Raw genomic sequence first — 17,999 nt, 5'->3', positions numbered from 1 at the left:
CATATGCCTGGGTTATGGGCTCAATCCTCAGTGTGGGGCATGCAGGAGGCAGCCGATCAATGATTCTCTCTCATCAGTGATGTTTCTATCTCTCCCACTTCCCTTCTTTTAAATTAATAAAAAAAAAAAAAAGAGCAATAGAAAGAAGAAAAACTTGCATCATGCCTATATTTATGTGCTAGACTCTTAACTTTAAGGGGAAAATGGGGGGAAATGAATAAACTTTTAAGATCACGGCAGTTTAACCACCACTTCTTAAATATGAGGAACTGAACTGAGCGGTGTTAGCCACTTGCCCAGTGTGGATAGGATATGAGACCAGGCTGGGTTTGTCATCCAGGTCTCGGAACTCCCAGTCTGTCTTCCCCCAGTAAAAACTGCATGCCGAGGGATGCGCCATGTGATTTTCACAGGCAGCAGCAGAGCTGGAGTCATGCTGCATCCCCTGTGTACAAACACATTTCTACAGACAAGGAAGAAAGGAATGGTGTCCACTGATGGGAGGCTCCCTATCACACATTTTCCTGGGGCCTGTGCAGTAGTGTCTAAGTGAGAGCCTGTTAAAATGTGTCCCTGGTACATTCAGTAACCGAAGTTCTTTGATTTTAGAGAGGAAGTGGGGAGGGGGAGAGAGAAACAATCAATTTGTTGTTCCACTTATTTATGCATTCATTGGCTGCTTCTTGTACATGACCTGACCAGAGATCGAACCTGCAACCTTAGCCTATTGGGAGGATGCTCTAACCAACTGAGCTACCCAGCCAGGGCTGCAAAGTCAGTGTTTGTAAGTGCAAATCAGAAGAGCAAAGTATAAGGCTGTGGACTTATAGAAGGCCTTCTGGAGAGTTGGAAAACTTAAAAACGCAGAGTTCCTTGAGTAAAACTCAACATGGTAATTAAGGTTCAAAAATTAAAGTATTCACCAGACACGAAATTAACACTGCTAATCTCAATTTATCTGTTTGTGTTATACCATCAAATTTCAAATCATCAGAAACAAACCATCTTGAGATTTGATTCATTTATGAGCTGGATGCTATAAATGGTCCTGGATATATGCCACATAAAAATACTATATTGGAATATATTTCATATGTAAAAGTAAAATATGTATGTATTGGTAAAACACATAGTTATCAAATTAAAATGTGTCATTAAAATACATACTGTTCCCATTTTATTTTCAGCATCACAGAATAGCAGGCTACGGAGTAACTGAGCTGTCAATGTATTCATTCACTAGTTGTTACCTTCTTCCTGACAACTCTAAGAGTGACTTCTCGCCCTATGCTTGGATACGTCCAGTGGCTGGAAGCTGCCTCAAGAGGCAATATGGTATACATTCAGACATTCACCTATTTCATCCGACATAAAAGCAAGGTACTTCAAAATGAGAGCATTTGCAACAGGAAAAGAGCAAGCAAAATGTTTGCTAATTAGTTATAGAGATGTCTCTTTAGTGATTAAGTTCTCTTTGGAGGTGTACTTAATAAGACTGATAAGCTGCAGTGGTCAGTAAGCCTGTGCAACAACATTCCTGCTCAGGGTCAGTTCCTTCAGGAAGTACACTGTGGGAAATTAGGTAATTTAAAGAAACAAGTGCTATAAAAGAACTCAGCAAAAACTTACACTGCAGATGATCTACAACATTTGTGAATCCTACAGTATGTACAGTAATATTTGATGTTAAGTATGTTCCTGTATATCAATATAGAGCTTAATCTTCAAGAAACATATATTTATTGTCAGGGTAGTCAACATAGTATGGCCAAAAAGAGTACAGTTTGAGAAAAATGTTCAACTGGATTTAAACAAAAAGGGTCTAGACTCTAGCTGTTTTGTGCTGCATGAACTGAAAAGTAAGCCATGACGAGTTCTGCTGTATTTGATTACTCCCCCCATTATCAAGATTTCTGGCTGTGCATACCATTAACTTTCCACATGAATTTAGGCCCCTATACAACTAGTTGATTAAAAATCATTTTGTTTATTATTAATAGATTAAAAGAGTAGCACTAATGAATCAAATGATTGATTTGATTGATGAATCAATCAAATGATTTCTATCTACCACCACCAAGGGCCACAACAGAATAAAACAGCAGTGGGAGGGGAGGCAGGGAGAGGGTTCACTTGATCCTTACCACTTGGCCAGCTGGGCACATCCCTTTTGTAGCTCTGCAGGACTGTGGAGGACTCGCCTGTGTTTTGAGAATGACATCCACAAATTTAAACTTTCACCACAAACTCATTTAATTCTCTATAATTTGAGGGCCCATGACCCTTTCCAGCAGAATTAGAAGGGTGTAGCCATTGGCATTTTTGTGCTCCGTCCCTAGTAGGTCCTGACTGAGCATGTGGCTCAGAGCAGGCTAATGAGGCTACTAGGTGGGGACACAAAGATGAATAAGGCCCAAGAGGTTACTGTACATCCAGTAGCAAGATCAGAAACATGCTGGGCCCTCCCAAATGTCTACGGATTCTTGTACCTGTCATCAACACAACTGATGGACTGGGTATCTACCGTTATGCTAATTTACATGTTTCTTGAGACATGCTGGCTAATGAATCCTCTGCCACTTTTTTTCAAGTCCCCTTTGTAAGTACTTTGAGACCTGCATGACCAGCAACATGGCAGTGCCTGGCAGAGAAGCCTCTCTTTAGACCATCCTATAGCAGAGAAATAAAACACAGCATCAGAAAACAGCTGGTGGGGTGTGTGGATGGGGTGTGGAGCAGATTAGGAGGAAAACGGTGAAAGCAATGACAAAAATCAGTGACAGATGACAGAAAGAGAACAGGGAGGATCAGGGGCCAATGGGGTGAATGACAGGAAAGGGAGTCCAAATGCATTGATTTCTAACCATAATTTGCACTTCTGGACTAGAAGTTCACTTCAGACACAGTTTCCTGTCTTCATTTTCTTTTTAGAATTTGGAACTTGAGAAAGCAAACCCGAAAAGCAGTAGACACCACTTCCCGTCAACCAGTAGTAAGAAGCACTGTGTGTAAAACTCCAGACTGCACTCCTGTGATCCCAAAGAAGACAGAAAAGAGCACATGCCTCATTGAGGAGAAACGTGATTTCAGTTCGAGCCAAGAAGACTGCTGACAGCGGAGAAGAGGAACAATAGGAGGAAAGCAGAAGTTCCCAGTGGAAACCCGGAGCAGTGAAGAGGAAGTGGAGAAGGGTCGGAAAGAACTCACAGTCTTACAGCTGCCCATCCCCAGGCTTTCAGGTACACATATCCCCTAAGGAAGGACTCAGTCAGCCCATACCCTCAGGATCCGTAAGTAAATCATTCTGACAAATCTCTGAGAAGTTTCAGGCTGCCAAACGAATGCCGATGCTCACTGTTAGGAAATGAGTCGTCTTCTTATAAAGTCATCTCGGGTTTTAAGATCAGGGTCATCATGTACTGAATAGTGTCATTTTCACAAGCAAAATTCAGAGCACAGCTATTGGCTCTTGCTAATAATCAGACGCTCCAAAGTCTACAAAATATATTCTGAGCACTCCCAGAAGATTTCTGGCAAAAACTGGTGTATTTCCCAGGTGACTAGGTATACCTATCCCTGGTTAGCTTCCTGAGGAACAAGCAGCAGGAAATTTAAGCCAGATGTGGACTCGGAGCACCTGAACCAGATGTCACGAGGTTCTGGAGACCTATTTAAATGTATTCAAATAAAGCACTGACGTGACAGAGATGTGGCTGCAGATTTAGTAAGTACAGCTGTAAACATTTTATTGAAAGAGAAGCAAAAATGCAATATTTTGGGGCAACTAGTGTAAGGCAAATTCTGTCCGGCACAGCAATTAAAATGCCAGCACTGTATTTGACAAAGCTAACATGTAAGTGAGTAACATGAGCCACTGAGGAGAAAAATTTCAGTGCAAATGTTACCACTTTAAGTTCTGTTTCTGGGCCATAAGCAAATGTGAAAATCTGCCTGAAATGCGTTTAAAAATACTCATTGAGGTTTCTGCTGGAAGCAAAGGGCATCACTTGTTTGGAGTGGTCTCACAGTTACACGTGAAAAAGCAGGGGTACAGGAAAACGTCTGCAAGTGGATAATGGATGTCACTTTAGAGCCAGTTTACTTCTCTATATGTTATCCTTGATCACTGCCCTGCAAAAAATCCCAATTTCAGATGGCAAAATGAAGCCTGGCTTGTACAATGCATCCTATGGTAGATAGTGACATAAAGAATCTCAAAACTAAGCTCTGACTCTAGACAATGTGATCAAAATGAGCTGTAAGATTACTAACACATGAACATCAAAAACGAGTTTTCAGTATTTTACATTTCACCTAGCCCTTTTCTTGAGTCAGTGTACTTTTACAGTTAATTATTAACTACACACCCTCCGATCCTTTTAAGAAAAGCACATGAAAGATCACAGCTGATTATTCTCTCTTTCACACAAGAAATAACCAAAACTCTCCCTAGAAGACAGCCACACAAAATCGTCAAGCACTTAGGATTCTGCACAGTACAAACCACACTTACTGATTTTTTCCTCATCCCTGGAGAAAGGAAAGCAGCAGAGCTGGCCCATGGCACTGGTGCCGTCTCTCCTTCCTGGTGCTCTTCCCCCCGGGCACCCCAAATAGAAAACGCAGTTTACACCGGGGCTGTGAGCACACCCTGCCTATTCCACTCGGAGGAGCTGTGCACGGAGCGAGCGGGCGTGCAGAGCCAATGCACAGCCGGGAGGGAGAGGGGAACTTGCTGCAGTGAGCAAAAAGGCTCCACCTCCCCGTCCTCCAGCCCAACGTGCTGCTCCGCTGCTCCAGGACTGGCATTCAGGGAAAGAAGTGGCCTTATGCTTGACTACGCCTCACAGAGCTGTGAGCTCTGGCCTCCGGCAAGCGCTACGTGTGCCGTGCGGACCTCTAGAGGGGTCTGTAAGAAAGGTAAGGAAGAACAGACCACCATGAGTCGCCACAGACAAATACAGTAACACACAGGGAAAGTCAAAGGGAAACATTTTCTGTCTGCCGCTTAAAGAGGAAGAGCTTTCTTTTTTCCCCAGGAGATTTGAGTTTGTTTTATGAATAGGGAACTTGACATTGCAGAACACTGACAACACAACTTGTATGAAGTACCATTAACTACTTCACAAACAGGAGAAATGACAGGGAAACTGGGAGGAAGGGGAGTGTGGATTGTTATCTGCACTTTACAGCATACCTTTTAAAGTTAAATGCCTGCTTTCTGATTCACTGCTTTGTTCCCCTATTACAGCATTAATCAATATTATGAATTCTGAAATGATAGCATCAACTATGTCAATAGCCCAGAAAATTCCTCAAATGGAGACTGAGAAAAAAAGAAAAAGATCAGGAATAAGAGCATGTTTCTAATTTAAATGACAAGTTGGTTAAGCAAATTCAGGGGCAGCGAAACAACTAACTTCAAGACATGACATATTTTGAGCTTCATGACATGAGATCATTATCTCATGCAATTGTTCAAAATCTGTATCAGTATAGAGCACAGCCTTACTCTATGACTGTAGAGGTGAAAGACTGTTCTGAGTGTGAGAAGTGCCATCCAAATTCTTCCTTTACTCCTCTACTTCCTGGCTAGGCACACACACCTATTTACCAGGAAGGAGTTGGAATGAGAGGACATAGGTGATAATGAAAACTTCCAACTTCTGAATGCAATATGTCTACTTTCATACCCACCTGAACAAAAGAGTGCACAGTCTAAAAGAATAAAAATTGTCATTTTTAAAAATCCTAAACATTACTTTTTGTGTCAAAGAAAGAAATATTTGCAGTAAATACTCTTCATTGAAGAAAATGAGTAACTCCTGGCATTCCCCAGTCACCAACATTGGTGCAATATACAGTCGTTAGAGTTAGAAAGCCAGAGGTTTAATTCCCAAATCTGTCAGTTATGAAACTGTGACCTCTTTGCCAGAGTTTTGTGCCGGGAGCCGGTCCATCCTTGCTGTTTCAAGGGACCTGGCATATATGGCATACGGTTCTTAATATGTTTGCTCACCTTCTTGGTGCTGTGTTTTAACCAAGGTCACCTCTCCGAGAAAGGTTGAATCCCTAGGTAGGGATTTCCCCCTGAAGTTAGGGAGGGAATAAAACCCCTCAACTAAGTGCCAGGTGGGTAATTAATCACTTTAACTATGAACAATCATGCTTAAGCTACATAATCTTTACTCCCTGGAATGGAGATAAGAAACGCCCTAACCTTTGGAATAGAGATTGATAGGATTGAATCAACTGGTATAAATACAGTTGTAACAAGACAGAAAGAGACAGAACTGAGAACACAGGGCTTGGAAGACAGGACCAAGAGAGACAGAGCCTAGGCACAGAACCTACACAGAACGTTCTCTAGAGACAGAAGAACTTCGCTGGCGAGAGCATGCCGGAGGATCCTGGACAGGGACTGGCCTCGGAGCCTGGAGGCGGAGCCTGGCGAGAGAGCATGGCAGGGGATCCTGGACTGAACCTGACTGCAGAGGTTGGCAAGAGAGCCTGACTAGAACCTGGTGACCGAACCTGGCTGGAGATCTCAGACAGAGCCTGGCTGGAGATCCGAACCAGAACTTCTCTGGAGATCCAGACCAGAACTTGGCTGGAGATCCTGGCTAGAGATCCTGGCTAGGCTGCTGATCAACTGAATGCTGTCTTCGTGTCATTCCTTCTTCGCCGACTCCGTCCACACCTTTGGGGACCCCTGGACCTGCTGGGGTTGGACCCCGGCAGTTTTGATATCTTCATCTGTAAATCAGGTAAATTCATTATAAAGTTTTAGTTTGTTGTTGCAAAGTAGGAAGTGCTTGGGAGGAGGGGGAGAGACTGGGACAGATGGTCTGAATACTGTGTCCCCATGCACCTCCAGGTTTTCAGCCCCAGCTAGCAATCTTGTCTCCTCCTCTTCTAATTTCCTGTCCTGCTGGCTGCCATGCCGAGTTACTGCTTCTACTACATAAGTGACCCACCTCCAAGCAAGAAAGGCTCTCACCCAAATGCAGTGCCCAGGAGATACCATTCTGTGATAAAACCTACCAACTTTATTAATTAGCCCTTGTTGGCACTGCTTCTGAAAATGTGCAATTAAGAACAAAATACAGAAAATGTGTCATTAAGTAACAGTATCTACCTCAGGATATTCTGCAATCTAAGCAGGGGGGGCTATTTAATGTTAAAGAGTTTTTTCATAACTATTAAAAGTGAATTAACCATAATAAAAGATTATAAAACAATTGAGAAATTCAAGACAGAATTTTTAAAACTGGCTTTTAGAATATATGCACCCCTATGTTCATAGCAGCACAATTTACAATAGCTAAGATTTGGCAACCACCTAAGTGCCCATCAGCAGTTGAGTGGATAAAAAACTGTGGTACATGTATACAATAGAATACTACATGGTGATAAAGAAGAAAGAACTCTTACCATTTGCATAGCATGGATGGACCTGGAGAGCATTTTACTAAGTGAAATAAGCCAGTCAGAGAAAGGTAACTATCACATGATCTCACTCATATGTGGAATCTTATGAACCAACTAGAGGCCTGGTGCACGAAATTCATGCACAGAGGGGAGGTCCCTCAGCCCGGCCTGTACCCTCTCCAATCAGGGACTCCTCGGGGGATGTCCGACTGCCGGTTTAGGCCCGATCCCACAGGAATCGGGCTTAAACTGAGGGATCGGGCCTAAACTGGCAGTCGGACATCCCCCTCACAATCTGGAACTGCTGGCTCCTAACCACTCACCTGCCTGCCTGCCTGATCGCCCCTAACTGCCTCTGCCTGCTGGCCTGATCGCCCCCTAACTGCTCCCCTGCCGGCCTGATCGCTCCCTAACTGCTCCCTCCTGCCAGCCTGATCACCCCTAACTGCCCTCCCCTACCAGCCTGATTGCCCCTAACTGCCCTCCCCTGCCAGCCTGATTGTCCCTAACCACCTCTGCATTGGCCCCTGCCACTGTGGCATTGTCCAGAAGGACATCCGGAAGATGTCTGGTCTAATTAGCATATTACCCTTCTATTAGTATAGATAAACTAGACCAGTGATGGCGAACCTATGACACACGTGTCAGAGGTAACACGCGAACTCATTTTTTTGGTTGATTTTTCTTTGTTAAATGGCATTTAAATATATAAAATAAATATCAAAAATATAAATCTTTGTTTTACTCTGGTTGCAAATATCAAAAAAATTCTATATGTGACACGGCACCAGAGTTAAGTTAGGGTTTTTCAAAATGCTGACATGCCGAGCTCAAAAGGTTCGCCATCACTGAGCTAGACCCAGAGACACAGAAGCAAGAACAGATTGTTGAACCTCAGAGGGAAGACAAGGGAGGGTGGGTGGGAAGAGACCAACCAATGAACTTATATGCATATATGCATAACCCATGGACGCATATAATGGGGTGGTGAAGACCTGGGGCGGGGGAAGGGTGCAAGCTGGAAGAGGTTAATGGAGGAAAGGAGGACCTTTGTAACACTTTCAACAATAAAGATTTTTTAAAAACCTGGCTTTTAATTGTGCAAATAATTAGCATCATTTAAATAAATAAATAAATTTTCAACTCAAAATAACTGTAGAATTATGTGCCTCTATTTTTCAGTTTAGAAATAAAACATGTATATTAGAAAGGGGGATGAAACAAGCAGAGAACCCAAGCTCCAAAAGAAGTCCTTTACCCACCCACAGTGGCCACTCCTAAATCTGCTGACGCATTCCTGCTTGGCACCAATTTTCAAACGCCTCCTCCATGCTTATGATCCAGTCAGCTCTGTCCTATGTGTGGATCAATCTTAACCAATGTTGGAGCTGAAGACATTCCAGAATTGGCGAGAGATAAATTAGGGAGAAGAAGTTATGCCCCTGCTTGGAGAGCCGAAAGCATAGGGCTCCTGAGGTAGAAGGCTCGAAGAAGAAGGGCTGACAAGTTTCACTGTGTGTTTGGACAGCTCGAATTTATGTGATGCCATTTTATCATCCAATATGATTCAAAGAACAATTTAGTAAACACTTATATGTGCCTATGTGGTAATTAAATCAGCTCCTGGGGTGAAGTTAATTCTCGAGTGGAGATGTCCAGCCAGGGGAGGTGAGAAAGACAGGGCCGAAGGAGGGAGGAGGCGGGTACGTGGAGGCAGGCCCCTGGAGATACAAGCGCATTCGCTCAGAGTTCGCACTGTGGTAAATCCCGCGGGACAGTTTTATGAAGGCAATGCAGAAACACGAGAACAAAGGCCAGTAACAGCCGTCTTCCACATACTGCTCAGCCCTGCTTTTTACAGTCTGTCCTTTTCAAGCATTAACAATAAAATCACAACAACTGACATGAGTTACTTACTGAAGGACAAGTTAAACATTTGGATGTTAAAAACTATTTTTTAAAAACACACACATTGCCAAGAATACACTAATCTGCTGGCCAGTGTTTGTATTACCTGAAATGGCTGCTTTCTTATTCAAGTGCCTTTAATCCCTCAGAGCTCAGCCTTTTAGAGAAAGCAACATCCTTCCCAGAAAGAAAAAATACACTTCAGAAAAGCCAATGGGACCCAAAGAGCAGATTTCACTTTTAGTTTCACAATATAAACAACATAGAATTTGGGTCTAATTTACTGGGGGTTTTCAAGGATCCTAATTATTCTTTATGTGGAATAATATCCTCAATATATATTTAGCTCTGAAAGTGGTCCGCTATTTGACCTTGGACAAAAACAAGTTACATTTCCTGCTATGGAAAGGATTTGAAGACTTCAAATAAAAGGTGCTTTAATAACTCAATGCATTATTATTAAAGCTTCCCCCACCCCCCCAATAATTCTTAAAGGGATAAGGAAGTGAAAGTAAATCCCCAAGATAATAAAAAGAAAATGTACTTATACTGAATGAAAAGCAGTTAAATCAAGATTGGCTTTGGCAGGTCTTCGATTCTGTCATGATCCGCCATGACCCAGGCTGACAGTCTTCTGATACACTATGTCAGTATTCATTCTGTTGTGGATACTTCTAACAACATCTGGCAACTGTCAGACTGTTGTTTAAATACCCACAAAACCAAAGCACTGAGTCTATTTTCTGTTAGCACATTTCTTATTTCACATCTGAAAAGCATTTCTGACATTAAAAAATAATGCCATCTCTGTAACCTGAGGGTAGAGTGGCTCCAGGGTTGGTTAATTCAGTAGTTTAACAAGATCATCAAGATTCACCATTTTTGTTTCCTGTGCTCAGCACATGTGCTCACCTGGTGTCCCCCGTGGTGGCTGCTAAGTGCAGGCACACATGTATACTCAACGATTTCCAACTAAAAAAGGACATTCTCTTCTCTCTAATTTCTATGCATCAGCCAGAAAACTGTTCTCTGAGGCCCACACAGACTTCTCCTCACAGATCCGAACGGGGTCACATGCCACTTCCTAATCACTGGCAAGAAGGATGGACCCACTCCCCTGCTGGCTAAAGTGAAGGCCCACATGCCCTGACACCCAGCACCTCACAGGGAAGGGGGTGGGGTGGGGTGGGGGGGACTGCCAACAGGGAAGAAAATGGACTCAGAACAGGCAAAACACTAGAGTCCACTAGAGTTCTGTATTTACCTTTCTTTCAATAAAAATGTGAATCCACTGTTGGTCAATTAAAATTAGGCAAGTGATTGAAAGGGTCTATAAGTAATTTTGTATAGCAACAAAGAAAAAGCCCTAAACAGTAAATCATTGAAAAAGAGTGTCATGCTAATTAAAAATAACAAAAAAAACAACCCCCCCAAAACCTATCATACACAAATAAATGTATGCCACACTTATAAACATCTTTCTTGCTAAATGCATAGCTGGAGAACAAGCAGCAAAACTGAACTGCCTCTCTAAAGCTTCTTATGTTAAGACTGACTTCTTAAGCAAAAGCTTTTGCTTTTTAAAATTTATATATATATCACTTTTATTGTTGATAGTATAGCTGTCTAGCTGTTAGCAATGAAAGTATATTTGGCAGCTATGGTTCTCTGGTATGAAACATAAACCTTGTGAAGATCTAATGCAGTTTCCTTTCCTCACAGCCAGAATGAAGACAAAATATTCACCTGAATATTCTAGTCAACAGCAGATCAAATAAAACCACAATTCATGAAGTGACAAAATGTTGTTTTCTCAGTTAGCTACAATTAGTGCTTGAGGCATTTTCTATCAAACATAGTAAAGTCAGACAAAATATCAAAAGATATTTACAGGTTAATGGAAAAAAGACAGAATTTAAACCCCATAAAGAGAAGTAACGTACACTCCATGTTTCATTAACCCTGGTTTTATCAGAACAAGTTTCTTTGTAGAATAGATGAAGTAAACTTGAATAGTAAAAGGGAATTTTCATGTCCTTGCTGTCCAGATCACATAGACCAACAAGAAACAATGGATGTCATATTGACTTAAATAAGTTCCACAACCTTTTATTTCTATCTTAGCCCCTTTGTTTAAGGTCTCCTTCCTTCCTTTCCAATAGTTATCTCAGGTAACTAGCTGCAAAACTAGTCTGAAGTCCCAGGTTGCCCAGGTACTCAGCTACTTCATTCATACCCACAGCTGTAACTACTCACTTAACACCACTGAATCCCATATCCATCTCTCGGATATATCACCTGTGTCCCAGACCTCCCTCCGGGACCTGTCCCTTGATTGGGCCACAGGTGCTTTATTATACCTAACCTCGAACTCATCATCTTCTTGTCACCAAAATCTGTTGTTGTTTTTTATCCTCTACACTGGTGTAGGGCACTACCATCTACTAGCTGTCTAAACTTCACACCTGGCAGCTATCCTAGAATTCTGCCCTCTTTCGCCATCCACCTTGTACCTGAAAACACTGATTCTCCTGCCTACCTAGATCTGCAATGCATTGCTCCTTCTCACCTCCTCTGCAAATGCTACCTGCAGGCCGTCATCAGAACCTGCCTAGACTAGCGCGCAGCCTTCTTACTCATCTTGCTGATTCAGTGTCCTGTTGCCTCTCAACCACCATGGTTTATACTACTGGTGGAGTGACCTTTCTAAAGCACAAATCAGATTGTGACATTTTAAACTCCAAAATTTTGATGGCCCCCATTCCCTACAAAATAAGATCTGAATTAAGATAAGACCTAAATCACAAGTAATTCATGTGCAGAATGAATTACTTACACTCCTCTGAGTAGCTATTCAACTGGAAAACACCTCCCTTTCCCGTCTCCCTCCCCACATTCTCATTTTCAGCTCAAACCCCAGCCAAACTAGAAGTACCCTCACTTGGTTCCCATTAAGTTCACTACATCTTCGATCTTCGATATACAGACAGCATAATACCTGGCACCTGGTGAGTTCAATAAATTATAACAACATAAAGAGACTAAAGAAGTTTTACAGTGAAGGAGGAGTCTTTATGTGAGCAGCCAGCAGCTCTTCAAATGCCCCAAGGGAGCTAGGAATGAACTGATAGATCAGGCAAATCGATGAAGCCCAACCTCACTCTGCCAGGGTGCGACAGCCAAGAGCCATTTACTCACTACAGTTACACTCTCCCTTCCAATTCCTATTTTAAGAGTAAATATATAACAAAAGAAGAACACAGTGGATCGGAATTTCAGACAGGGCTGGCCAGTGAGAGTTTTATTACTTCTCTTCCAGTTAATCAGAAAGTCTAGCTTTGGCAAAAGCTAAAATACAACAACACAAGATAGAGAACTCATGAATTACAATGATGGAAGAAACTTCATGAGGTCACTCAGACCTCCAGGTTAGATGACCTCATAAATGTTACTCTCTCTTCCCCCTTAAAAGAAAAGACATTTCACAAATCCCTTAACACATTGTTCCAGTGTTAACAATCTTTCAGAGCCTAAAGTTTTCCCTAATTCCTAGAACAGTGGACTACTTGTAAAGACTAAGAAGAAATTGACTTTTTAGAAATACTAACCCTTCCTTAAGTCAGTCTTTGGCCTTCTCTGTCCTGGTCTGAAGAATTCTACATACAAAAGAACAGCAACAATAATGGGCACTAGTAAGTGAATACTGCCTATGTGTCAGGCATGATGCCAAATGCCGTTCGGGCATTATCTCATTCCTTTCACCCATTTTGATGAGGTAACCACCATTATTAGTCCCATCTTATGGGCTTGGGGTCATTAAGGCTGCCTCATTAGGAAGTGGCAGTGGCCGTTAGACCAGGTCTGTCTCACTCTAGGAACTTCTGGGTCACTGTTTTTCTCTCTCTATTACACTCTATTCTGCATCCTTTCCAACTTCTCCATGCTTCACTAAGATGAAGAAGAATTTAATCCATTTCATATGTTCGTCTCTTGTGATTTCACCACATTAGCAAATTAATTCTTTAGATTAAACACTACATTAAATAGATATACCAAATTTATTGTTTTCCTCCCAAAAGTCAAGTTTTTATCTTCAACAGTGTATTTACATACATAAATCATATATATGGTGGGGCAAAAGTAGGTTTACAATTGTTTGTATGGAAAATAATACAATAACTAATTAATAATACAAGAATAAAGTGTTTCATGTACTCACAACTATAAACCTTCTTTTGCCCATATGTAGTAGTATATACACACAGAAATTTTTTTTTTTTTATTTTGAAAATGCACCAATGTTAATCACATGCCAATTTAAGGAAAACATTAAGAATAATGTAAATCTATATAACCTGACATGGGTATTTTGGTGTTAGAAAAGTAAGAATACTGCTGTAATAACTATTCTAATACAACTTGTACTGCTATTAATATTAATAACTAACATTTTATAACATTATTTGTCAGGCGCTGTGCTTGGAACTTTTAAAAAATTAATAAGCATTTTTAGTGTGGTGAAAATGTATTCAGAGGCAATTAGGCAATATGATGGGCTAGTTAGCCATAACTTGGGCAACTGGAAGGGTCTCCTAACACTTATTAGCTGTATCTTGTTGGCTTTGTTTGACCACAGACTCTGCACTCCAATCATTTCATTCATGTAGTTCATTTTTTTAAATCTGGAATTCAATATTGACTATATAGTCAATAATATTGTAATAACTGGATGGTGTCAGATGGGTACTAGACTTATTGGAGTAATCACTTTGTAAGGTAGATAAATGTCTAATCACTATGTTGTTCACCTAAAACTAATACGATATTGTATGTCAACTGTAATTGAAAAATAACTTAAAAAATAAAATAAGCATGCACATGGGAAAAATCTATTTTCATGTTTTCCAAAATACACTTAAAATTGAAGGCTCTACAAATAAATCATAAAATAACAAATTATTACTGCATTATTCTAATTTGCCTGGTAGTTAAAATTACCACATAGCACTGCCCCTTTAATATGTAGGGTTCCTAAGGCAGCTAATATAAATCACAAGGTTTGAAACCAGGCCAACAGATGGTTGAATTTTCAAAATAGCCTGAGCCACAGCTGCCACTTTGTGTTCACATCCAGATTAATAGCTGATACACCAGTTAAAACACAGTGAGCCATCACTAAGATTAATTTTCTCAGTTACTTAATCTGAAGCTTCCTCTAACTCAGACAGATATAAGAAATAAGATGAGGGTTCCGATTATGAATTGCCTTCCATTTATATAGGGGCATGTAACAGTGAAATTCCAAACACTTTCTTCTTACAAGACATGTTTCATCAAAAGCAAACATTTCAGAAGAGGATAAGTAGATTACAAAAAGGAGCCAGATTGGCATCTGAAATAGTGCATTTTAACACGTCAAAAGCTCTGTTTTTTAAAGAGCATTATGCTTTCTAGGAAGGATGACATCAGTCCCAGTTAAACTAGGATAGTTTTGGTTTGCTTCTTTTACCCCAGCATAGCACATCTATACCATTTGAATGATAAATTATATGGCCACTCAATTTCTGTGTCATAAAGTAAATAATAAAACATCCTCTATGGAGTTCTTCTTAAAAATTACTTGATAATTTTGAACAGAGAACATTTTCAACTGCTAAAGTTTTCAAGTGAAAAGAAATGTCTAGTTTCCTCAGATGATAAACTAGTTCCCTCTTCTAACATGCCTGAAATAGATTCATCTTAATAGTATTCTAAGTCAGAGATTTTCAACTGGTGTGCCGCAAGAATTTTTAAAACATGCAACACCGGATTATTTAGTCAGAAGCACTGATTTCTTTTCCCTTAGACTGTCAAATAAAAGAAATGACAACAGCCAACACAATAGCCGTCTAGTATAAATAAATCAAAATTACATCTATTTTGGTCAGATCAGCCCAAAATATATTTTTTGGTGTGCCACAGAATTTTAGTAATTAGTTTAGTGTGCCATGAGATGAAAAAGGTTGGAAATCACTGGTCTAAGTAGAGATAAAATTTTCTTAATCATCTCCCTGACAGCTTAGGCAAAAAAAAAAAAAAAAAAAAAGACAAAGTTTGGGTACTGCCCACCACAAAGAGATATATGTATAAAATGTCAATTTCACGTAATAATTTTTTTAAATAGGACATTTCATACATATATGCACTGTCAGTCTGGGGTATTTTTGCACTTGTTACATTTTTACCACAGAAAGAATGAATGTTTGAATGGAAATTATCAAACCAGTTTACATTTTATAGAGAGATAGCTGAGTAGCCATCATATTAATTTGTTGGAAGAAATGATTGGATATATTGATCAAAATTAATTTTGGAGAGTTGTCTGAGGACTAAATTATTTCATGGTTTACTGAACCATGAACTAAAGCAGCAATTCTTAAATGTTTTGATCTTAGGACTCTTTATACTCTTAAAAATTCCTGACAATCTCCCTCTTCAATAAGAACTGATGTTTATGCCCTGGCCCCTAAGGGTAAAGGGGGACTGAAGATTAGGACACCAAAGTCAGAGCTGAGGATCTCCCCAGATGCAAGCCCAAAAGTCCTTTTCTTTTGGCTGAACCACCACCTGGATGTAGCTACTGGTAGTCACTGGATTGGTCAAGCTGTTCAGGTCTCTTAAGGGAGATTCTCAAAAAGCAGGGACATCTGGATAGAATAAATTCATTGACTCAACTCAGAATTCTCCATAGAGTTTCAGCCCATAAATTCTGGCATCTTGGTCTGATCTGTTTGGCTTTGGATACACACTGAATGGACTATAGCTGTGATGATTCTAACTTACCTGGCTATGTATGATCCTTTTCCTCTACTATCAACATATCTGTGCAGGCTTGTTTGCTTCTATTTGAGCCTACAGTTGGCACAAGCCTACCGCCTCATTGCATCTGTGCTACAGTCTTGAAGATCTTATCTTTAAGGTCTAATCCTGTGTCATTATGTTGAGTAGTAAACTTCACCATCTTTTTAGCTACATCTATCTACTCAGTCTCCATTATTGCATATTCACTGCCTCCGTAGGTGTGACTGTGCCCATCTCCATTCCTACCTCCCTCACCAACTCCTCAAACACACAAACCAAGCAACCTCTTCCTGTGTGGCTTCCTCCACTAACTAGACAGTAGACTCCATCACGACAGTCTTTGTAGTGTGCTCCCTACCACTAATACTGCCCCTACCCTGCCTCCAGTCCATTGTTCTCCACCCCTGCAAACTACACCTAATGCTCCTAGAATAAAACCCTTTCTCTACATTCCATCTGGCTACTCCTCGATTTCATCCTATTTATCCAAACTCTGGCATTCACTAACACCACATTCTCCCAGAAGGTAAAATTATAAGCGTCTTCCACTGTGTGCTTTACCAAAGCCCATTATTGACAAAGCCCTATCCATCTACTCCTCTTCCTTCTCCATTTCTCAGGTGTAATCTTAGCTGCCCACTGACTCATATCACTCTTAAGGAGAATGTCTTACAGTCCTCTGTATTTCATGATACCCAAGAGAGGGTTACACACATTGTATATGTTCAATAATATTAAATTAATGATGAATTATTAAACAAAAAAAGGTTGACATTCCCAGAAAGTCATTGTTCCCACCTCTGCTTGCAGAAATTATCAAGAAATGCACTAGTCTGCAAAAGAAATACCTTCTAGACCTTTCCAAATTCCCTACTGGCCCCTATAAGATATGTCTGATAGCTGAAAGTAAACTAGTCTTTGCAAGCACTAAATTGCTCATCAGCCTTGCAAAGGATGTCATTTAGTCAATGACCTTCCCTAAGGAAATATAAGTGGAACATAGCTGCCTGAGAAAAATTAATTCACCCAACTCCAGTAAGTAGCTCACAGAGAACAGCTTTCATCATCCTAGGAGATCTGAACCATATTTCATTCTTGGTTTTCTTCCCTTTTGGGGAGTGGGTAGATGGAGGATTTGAATTATAACTGGCTAGTGCAGTTAGGTTTTTAAAGAGTTGTAGCCCAATGCTAAGTAGGCATGATGTCACCCAAAGTTTTAATTATGAGAGAACAAAAATGTAGTACAATTCCTTGTATCTGAAAATATAAATATTACTTCCACATCCTAGCAAACTCCCCCAACTCTCCGCATACAGGTATAGATGGCAGAAGATGGAGATAATGCCCAGCTTGTAAATGTAAAGTAGACACAGGGACCAGCAACAGCTGGCAGGGGGTCCAAACTCCAGTGCCTTCAGGAGCCAAGCAGGTGGTGTGAACAGTTAAGCAAACTTTATAAGAAAATCAGTAGAGGTAGGGGGAATGATAAAAGGCAGCTACTTTCAAGGTCAATGTGCCCACTACTGCATCCAGGAAATCCCTGCCATGCAAGAATGGTGGGACCAAATTGTTCAGAACGTGGCAGAAACCCAGATTTTTTACGTGAAGTCACCGAATATTGGCAAGTTATTCAAATTAGAGAGAAGTAAAGAAAAACAAACAAGCAAACAAAAACAACCCTGTTCCAATCAAGTACAACGTGAAAGGTTGCTAATTTGTCATCTAAGGAAGACAGACTAAGGTTGGAGTGGTATAAAAAAATTATAAAAATATATTCCTAAAACTACATCCCTATTTCACACCCACTTTTAGTAACTGGA

At 40.6% G+C, this 17,999-nt stretch overlaps 1 protein-coding gene across 9 annotated transcripts in view; it reads right to left on the bottom strand.

Annotated features, from left to right (window-relative positions):
- The window catches only part of AKAP7 (A-kinase anchoring protein 7), a 108,048-nt gene that overhangs the window by 26,339 nt on the left and 63,710 nt on the right, over positions 1-17,999 (bottom strand). For 4 of the 9 annotated variants that reach the window (XR_009453400.1, XM_059700330.1, XM_059700336.1 and 1 more), the window contains one exon: positions 2,145-2,201. The exons of 2 other annotated variants lie outside the window; for them this stretch is intronic. Coding sequence is in view for 6 of the 7 variants with exons in the window: in XM_059700330.1 (XP_059556313.1) it covers positions 2,145-2,201 (57 nt within the window). In the remaining variant the exon portion in view is untranslated. Of the gene's footprint in view, positions 1-2,144; positions 2,202-4,513; positions 4,803-17,999 lie in introns of those variants that run through there. 3 more of the 9 variants (XM_059700338.1, XM_059700339.1, XM_059700337.1) reach the window with 2 other exon arrangements.

The sequence above is a fragment of the Myotis daubentonii genome, chromosome 6, assembly GCF_963259705.1.
Source record: "Myotis daubentonii chromosome 6, mMyoDau2.1, whole genome shotgun sequence".
NCBI classification, from domain to species: domain Eukaryota; kingdom Metazoa; phylum Chordata; class Mammalia; order Chiroptera; family Vespertilionidae; genus Myotis; species Myotis daubentonii.
This window is presented reverse-complemented; position numbering and strand designations above follow the sequence as displayed.